The sequence below is a fragment of the Morone saxatilis genome, unplaced genomic scaffold (assembly GCF_004916995.1).
Source record: "Morone saxatilis isolate NCDOM2014 unplaced genomic scaffold, NCSU_SB_2.0 Contig3, whole genome shotgun sequence".
NCBI lineage: Eukaryota > Metazoa > Chordata > Actinopteri > Moronidae > Morone > Morone saxatilis.
In genome coordinates, this window is record NW_023339873.1 from 14,531,380 (window position 1) to 14,540,084 (window position 8,705).

The 8,705-nt window shown below is 41.9% G+C and overlaps 1 protein-coding gene across 1 annotated transcript in view; it reads left to right on the forward strand.

Moving 5' to 3' along the window:
* LOC118337334 (zinc finger protein DPF3-like) overlaps nucleotides 1–8,705 on the forward strand; it is a gene marked incomplete in the record, with an annotated part of 17,612 nt that extends 8,907 nt beyond the window's left edge. Inside the window, 8 exon segments of the mRNA XM_035674305.1 lie at nucleotides 1,193–1,320; nucleotides 2,120–2,215; nucleotides 2,443–2,503; nucleotides 3,232–3,273; nucleotides 3,967–4,107; nucleotides 4,875–4,988; nucleotides 5,165–5,944; nucleotides 6,657–8,705. Coding sequence (XP_035530198.1) covers nucleotides 1,193–1,320; nucleotides 2,120–2,215; nucleotides 2,443–2,503; nucleotides 3,232–3,273; nucleotides 3,967–4,107; nucleotides 4,875–4,988; nucleotides 5,165–5,325 — 743 coding nt within the window.

Here is an 8,705-nt window from a genome sequence, read left to right on the forward strand (position 1 = left end):
GATCAAAGTGAGGATGGTAAAGGATGTTGTGTCCCCGAGGTCAGCTGGCAACTTACACGACAAAGCCAGTTCCCCACACCCCCTATTTATGAGTAAGAGAAGGGAGGGAGGAAGGGAAGGGAAGGGAAGGGAAGGGAGGGAGGGGGGGTCTGTCTCGTCGCGGAGAGTTGAAAGTCAACGTGTGCAGACACAATGGTGAGGGGCTGCCGCCGCATGGTGGTGAGGCCCATTTTAGAGGAGCGGGTTGAATCTTCTTCTCACGCCTACCTCCCATATCTGCCTCTCACCTATGCAGTCTTCTGTTGCTTCAGCCCTTCATGTTCAATATTCTGCAAAAGTATTTCTAGCAGGCATAGTGGGTAAGATGAAGGGCTCATAGAAAGCTGTATTCAGTGGAGCTTTGAAGTGTGTCCTCTTTTCAAACATCCACAAAGCAACTACATGACCATGAAGCTGTCTCTAGAAGAGATCGTGTAAATAAGATCTGCAGATTCGACTGACTGTCAAAGCTTTTGTTTGTTCTGCTTTGTCTGCTCAACCTGCTTGCCTCCTACACTGTTTGTTTAGATCTTGAGCTCGCTGTAGGAGGAGATATCTGCATGATGCGTTCAGGTTAATGTGATAATCCACTTAACTACATTGTACCTCGGAGATTCCTGTGGACAAAGTCAGCCTAACGTCTGCACGCTGACAGCTCCCCAATGACAATGCGCTCTTTCAGAATGAAAACGTACATTTCTTCCCGTAATGTGGTGCTGTGAAAATAGTTGTGATGACACATTCTGTTGCAGGCACAAAAAAAGATGACAGTCGTTATAACAAACAAATGCTCCAGCGATTTGCCACCTGCTTTTATAGGTCTAGTGTGAGTGGAAGAGAAGAGATATAATGGAAATGTGCTGATGGAAAGCTGCTCACAGAGGTCAGAGATTGTAGTACTGATGGTTTTTGTCACAATTATACCTCTTGATGGTGATCCAGGGAAAGAAACAGCACATGCCAGACGAATGTAAAATGCTGCAGCTCATTCATCATTAGCAATATACTGGTTCCACTGCTTTGATTATACACCTGCTGAACTTTGACCTTTAAGAGAACAATAGACACGTTTGCATGCCTTTTTTTAAAGTAGACACACTGACCAGGTATTTAAATGATTCATCACGTGTTGCCTGTTTTTGTCTTTGTGCAGATGGCGGACTCATGTCCAAGGACCCCTTGCCCACCCAAAGCACCACGCTGGAGGCTCTGCTACGAGGAGAGGGTCTAGACAAGAGGAACAACTCTAAGAACGACGAGGAGAGCCTGCTGGAGATCCAGGTGAGTCCAGTGAGAGAGGCTGCCTGAAACACTTACACCGTGTGTGTGTGTGTGTGTGCGTGCGTGTGCATGTGTGTGTTGCGCTAGTTAGGAGCGTCAGCCAAACGTTTAAAATGTAAATGTTCAGCGATATCACTCAAACCGTTGAGGGCCCTGGCACTGAGAGTGAAGTGTTGTGCCCCAACTGGTTGTCAAGGCAACCTGCCAAGTTTTTCCAGCTCACCTGCAGGGCTCATTAGCTGACTGCTGCAGAGGCATTTTGGACAGGTAGACTGCTTTAACTTTGAATTCCCATTTACTGATTGTTATTTACGTCCATGATGATAGGTAATGCCCAAATAAGGATAAAAAAATATATGAAACCTCACCTTAAGTTCAGCAGCTCTGTTGCTGATCTCTGTTGTCTCTTGTTGAAAGTCAAAGCAGTCATATCTCAACATCACACATTCCTGTAAAAATACATGTGGACATGTGTCTTTACAGGAACTAAGAGCTTGGATAATGGCTTACCCCCCTCTCTCGAGACAAACTTATTTCTTTTTAAATTCATGCTCCTGCGACTAAACAAATTACTGCAATAAATAAAAAGTCTCCAGTCATCTTAAGTAGCTTCGTGATCTGTAAGCATTTCAACATGAAATAAATAAAAACCAAACATACGCTACATCTGTCAAAAACAAAACAAAAGAATAGATTTTTCCTTCCTCTCTGTTGTTGCTGCTCAGTGTGTTTTCAGCAAGCTGCTACTTTAATCACAGATGAGTGTTGAAACGGTTATTCCTCTCTCTCTGTGTCTCAGAGGGTCCTGGAGGCAGACGCAGCAGAAGATGCTTTCAATGATGATGACGACTACGAGGTGGACACTCCCAAGAGGAGACACCGGGGCAAAGGAAGGGTAAGTGACCAAACAGATTCCAGTTGTCTTGTAGTCGAGTTTACTGTAGGGTGCACAGTAGTTGGGGCTCCACGGAGATGTGCATTATCAGTTACTTGATCACATTAAACTTAGAGATTTGTACACAACTGGGATGCAAGGGTTACGCAGCAGCTTCTGCATGTTGGATTGCTCTGGACGCAGATTGTACTGCAGAAAGCTAAAGTATCCGGATGTTTTCTCCTCAGGGTCGGGGTTCAGGACGAAGGAGGGCAGATATGGATGACGACAAGCCATACGTCTGTGACAGTAAGTAGAGATGAAACATGAGGTCTATTCTAGTGTCATATCTTTTTAATTGATGAATGCAGAGTTTACAACATTGTCGTTTTTGTATAATCTGACGATTTCTCAGATTTTTTTTGTACCTTTTTTATTTTAATTGTCTTAGTTTAATATATACACTAAACTCCTCTTGATCACTTTCACTGATCAGCTGTTATCTGTAAGACTACTTGTTCACTCAGTACATAGAACACCATGTTACTGTACATACTTATATACCTAAATCTAATGTACTTTATGTATCTCAGACCTAATTTATAATTTCCTTGTATCAATTTCTTTCACCACTTAAAATTTGGCTGCTTTAATTGGATCTAGCAGGAAGTTCTCTTGTCCATATACTAAAAATAAGTAAAAAGATTGGTCTTTTTGGCTCAAGGATATGTTATTAATTAAGTCTCATAGTCCTCTTCTTACTTATTAGCTTTATACTATATACGTCAGGGCTTCTGTTGTCAGAAAAGTTGACCCACTGTAACTCAATCACCAACACAGTTTGTTTGAGCTGGAAACACAGGATGAAACAAGGTGAACTAGTGTCACTGTAGCCTCAAGTACTTCCGTACATGCAAGTTGCATGTGGAAAATCCAGGTAGGAAGGTATTGGATTTTACTCTTTACTCTGCCGTGGCTCGTCCTGAAAGACACATACTCACGCTGTTTTCTCTTTCTTTGTGTCTTCTTTGTTTCAGACAGATATAAACAAAAGCAGAACTCAAAGTCTTCGACCTCAGGTACCTTGACTTGTTGACTCTTTTTGACAGTGGGATATTTGTTTTGATGGATTGTTGAGTGGTTGTGCTGTGGTTATTGATTTAGCCCCTATATTATCTTACTTTTCTCAAGCTGAAAAGTGCCCTTGCTGCTGTGAAACGGAGACATGGTTATTATGTTGTCTGTGTTTGTGTTTTATTTGACTGACTATTGTAATCAGACACTAAAGTGCCTCCCTTTGTCCCTTTTGGACTCCATAAGCCCTATTTTTATTTTTCTATCACTGATTGCACTTTGTTTTGTTTGCTAATTCAAAAACTGCATGTATATATTTTGCATGTATTCATTTTTTTGGGGGGGTGGCCTTTTCACTTTTATGAGATAGGACAGCTGAGAATAGACAGGAAAGGGGGTAGAGAGAGGAGGGATGACATGCAGCAAAGGGCCACAAGTTGAACCCATGGCCACTGCAGCAAGGACTCAGCCTTTTGTACATGGGGCACCCCAATATTTTTAGTTTTGTTGCTTTATAACTTAGGGGCATTACCAGCTCACCAGAGAGTATTTTGAGGCATTTATTCTAAACACAAGTAGTCAGAAAAGGGGAAAAAAAGCCCTGTATTTAGAAATGGTGTGTTGCCAATAATAATTGTTTAGATACTGAAATGCAACCAGTCATAGTAGTAGGACTGAACCTCTGCCCTCTGTTGCAGTCTGTGCGAAGCGTTACAGGAACCGTACAGGACTAAGCTACCACTACACCCATTCCCACCTGGCAGAGGAGGGGAGAGCCGGAGAGAGGAGCTCGGTGGCATCCAGATCCCCCTCTGCACAACAGACTGACCGACATAAACGTAAGAACTGCTGCATCTTGACTATATCATTATACAGAAAAAGAGGATGCAAAAGCTGCACACTAACGCCAATGCACTTATTTTAACTGAAAAAGGTGGACGATTTGGCAAACTGTCCTCTTAAAGATGAAATGCAACAAATTGAGGTGTTGTAAATCAAAATGGTCAACTTGAGGCAAATCCAACGAAGGCCTGACACAAAAATATGTCCACATAATCAAGCCATTAAGCGCAACTAGAAGAATAGAAGACAAAAGTCGAAATAGAAAACGTCTAACATACAAATTAGAAAAATATAATATAATAATAAGAAAAATACAAATAATGCTTCAATTCAACATTAAAGCTCAAATAAAGGAAGTGAAATTAATTCTGAATATAGTATAGTATGCATTTTCGCAGCAGCCATTTTGACATGATATAGTAGGGTAAACACAGGTGTTACAATACTATTTAAGGTTTTGTTCCATTCAGGTGGTGGTTCCATGTGCATGTTGGCTCACTGGAAAGGCTCTGCTACACTAAATGGAATGGAGCCTTAATTTGTATCATTGGTAACACCTGTGTTTACCCTACAGTTTTGTGTCAAAATGGCTGCTGTGAAAAAGGTCTATTGAGGTTCTGGAAAGCACAAATATTGAGCAAAGGAAGGTACAATAGGTGCAATACAGAGGTACTGCTTCTGCGTGGATACCAGAATACAAGCCCAGCCTTACTCAAGGTAAAATCAACTGTCCCTAAAACTTTTTTTAAAAATGTCCTTATAGGTCCAAAGGGTCCAGGTGGGACCAGCATTCCCAACAACTACTGTAATAAATGCCAGGGCACGAACAAGAAAACGGGTAAATCGGGGACTGCCTACTCAGCCTGCCGATGCACAAGTGAGTCTGTATACACCGAATTATAAAACACATTCGATACATAACTGTTTTGCTCAAAGAGCGTGGATGTGAAGATGCAGATTGTAACGTATGATGATTTAACTACTTCTAACTCTATGGTGCTCTCGCTCGTTAGCCATCACCTGACTCTGTTCCTCTCCTGTCCTGTGTGCCAGCTGACTGCGGAGAAGAAAAGGAAGACGGGACTTTTACTGGAGCAGAGGAGCTGTTCGGCACCACCTCGGAGAGCGACACTTCCACCTTTCACGGCTTTGAGGACGACGAGCTGGAGGAGCCCGCCACAAACAGCAACGGAATAGCCAACCGACACAGATAGAGAGAAGCTTTTAGATTTAAAGAGACAACATTTTTTTTATATGGATTAACCTCTGGCAAAATCTGCTGCTTCTTTTTCAATGTTTTTTGTTTGCAGAAAGCACAAAGTGATCATTTCAGGACAGAAATGCAAGTGGTATTTTATCTACTGAACATTGTTGAATAATTTATGAACACCTTTTTTATATATAAATATATATATTAACTTTTAAGGCAATGAACAACTGTCAGTGTTTCTTGACAAGTGACTTGGTCTCCATGCAAAACAGATGTTTTTGGAGGTTTTTTTCCCCCCCTCACTGGAGCAGAAGGAGCATAAACGTTATGAACAAAAAACACTGGAGAAATTTGAACAATTGAAAAATTTAAAGGCATAAATGACGCAGTACATTTGGGAGAAGACTGAATATCATTGCAGACCCATACTTGAGCTACTGGATGTTTTTGATCAGTAGTCGCTGTGACTATGAAGGTCTCTTCTTCTGCTCTGTCTCTGGATTAAACTTGTATGAAAATGAAGGAACCAATGAAAGGACTGCTACGGGCCACTGGAAATGTTTGGAGATGAAGAAACCTATAAATATAGTTTTTACAGATATAGGGGACTAAATCAATGAAAGGTAAGCAACAGGGCTTTTACTGATTTATGGATGAAAGAGATTCTGCTGATTTGCAAAGAATGCTAATGAGTTATACTGGGTTACAAACAAAAGATTGCCGGAGTATTTTTTTTTTAGTATTGAAAGTCTGATTGGGACTAAATATGTTTTATATTTATTTGACACTCGGTCTCAGTGTTATTTGGCTTTACAAGTGAAAATCTCTGTTTTAGCTGCACAGATTGTAGTAATGAGAACAGGAATCAAACATTATTCTAGTTAGCCATGCTAACAGCTTTAGGGAGGGCAGTGTCTGTTGGTTCAGACTATAATTTATTATCATTATATCAAATATTTCAACTACTACAGGATTGCCATCAAATTATGTTCAGACATTCATGTAGGTCACCATTTCAGTTTGTCCCTTATTGCTTTCTGACCCAATACCTGCAAAACCAATGACATTTCCATGCGTATCAGCTGCCCTTATTTATTGCAAATTAGCAAATAGCATGCTAACATGCTAAGCTAAGATGGTGAACATAGTAAACATTATACCTGCTAAACCTCAGCATGTTAGCATTGTCATCGTGAGCGTGCTGACATAGCATATAGCTCAAACCAGCTCTCTTACAGCCCTTGCGGTACAGCCTCACAGGCTAGCACGACTGTAGACCCTTGTTCAGACATATAACATATGAGTCTAACCCATGTTGTCTGTGTTACACTACAGGAGCACTCAGCACATTGGCATGTGGCCCAGAAGTGGGGGTGACCAGTGAAGAAGAGGATTTAACTGTCAAAAACTAATGAGCCTTCATGTCCCTCCTGATTTGGGCCGAAAATAACAGACTGAAAATGGATGGACAGACATCCACCACTTCTACAGGCCATGTGGCTTAATTGAAACAACTGCTCCCTTGACGATATGTATCGATCCCTTCTGAACATTTGAAATGTGAGTAGATCCAGCTTCATTTCATCCTTTCTGCACTGTGCTGGAGCTCCACTGAACTATGGGAACACTAAAGACCAGGCCTTTTGGACTGTTTGTGTGCCCCGACGGGTGCATTTGGGGCCCCCGCGGCCCAGCCTGCCCACTCCTGCTCTGTGACTGTGTGTCTGCTGTGTGATCCGATGTGACACTAAGACGTCATTATCCTCATCACTGTGCCAGCCTGCCGCTCTGCACTGGAAACCAGCTCTGACAGCCATGACCCTCCAACCTGATTGGACCAGTGACCCCCTGACCCCCAGCCATAGACATGGTGCTCAAATCCACCACTATTACATGCAGACCTCTGGACTACTGTATTAATACTCTGACATGGACGCAAAAGGTTTTATCTTTCTGCTTCTGTCCCTCTGTCTGTTTTTGCTCTTTTTCCTGGGCCTCTCTGACTCGAATGCGTCGCAGTAATTTAGTAATTTTTTTGCATCTTTTTCTCTGTTGTATAATATTTCTATGTTTTGAACTCTTTAAAGTTGAATTAGTATGACTTCTTGGGTTTGTTCAGACTGTATTGATACCTCTGTCCTGATCAGGTGCACAATAGCCACAACTACTCAGGCATCTTTCATTTCCTCTGCTGTTGATTGTTGCCACACAGCCCTGATTCATGTGATTGTATTCAGTTGGCACGGAGGGACAATAACGCCACACAAGGATCCCATTATAATCAACTCCCAGGGGGGTGCTTTTGGGATGCTGCAGTCTCATGCTATAGGAAAACATCGCAATAACGAGCTTCAAATTTTGTCTGGCCTCTACTGATTTTTGCCTGGCGTCACACAAGCCGTGCAAAACCTCTCCACTTTCTGTTTCGTTATCAACAGTCCGAGTAGGTTGTTATAACTGTGAGAATAATCTCAGATGCATTGGGAAAACAATATTGTTGCTAGACAGACCCCACCCTGCCCGGATCCACATACTTGGCGAGAAGTGAGAACTGTAAATCTACGTTATCTGTGACATTTCCGCTGAGTGCTTTTGAGGGGCCTAATTGCTTTATGACATTTAGAAGGTGCTTGAAGTCCTGTATCAAAAAGCCTTTTTAGGTCCATAGGTTGCACATACTGTGTAAGATTTCTGTGTCCTTCCATGTGATTATTCAGTATCGATGCAATGTAATAATAGCCGCTCCGTTTTTGAAGCTAACCATTAATTCTATGTGTCTGGTATGAACCTGCGTAAGTGCTTGTGAATTCAAACCATATTTCTTCACTTCCCTCAGGGACCCTCCACAAAGCAGTTTATCTCGTCTGGACAAAGAATGGATCTGAGACCTCTCAATTATCTGTGTCTTCTTCTCTTGTATCAGTTATGTGGCGTTTTCCACAGTAAAATGGGTCGTTGTGTCTTTTATCTTCCAAAGTCATGCCAGTAAGTGAAAGCATGTGTCATTAATCATAAACCTGCTCAATGTTAACCTACCGTATACAAACAGGCCTAGTGTGGTGCAGTTCTGAACAAAAGGAGAAGCTCCTAAATGCAAAGGTCAGTGATGTCTGCTTCGAAGTATGTGTCACCAATCATTGAATAGCCTGTATACCTCGTCAAAGACACAGCAATAGGCCCTGGTACTCTCTTGTCAAGCCTGCCGGGAGTGGAGAGGGAGGATCGGGGTGGGAACGGAGCCAAGAGGAGATGAAATGGACATGACTGGGCGTTTGTTTCATCTTCAGCTGTAAATACAAGTTGAAATGGAGAGAATGAAGAAGTCTTTGTTTGTTAAACTATTTTTATTGTTCTGAAAAAAATAAAGAATGAACGGTAATGCTC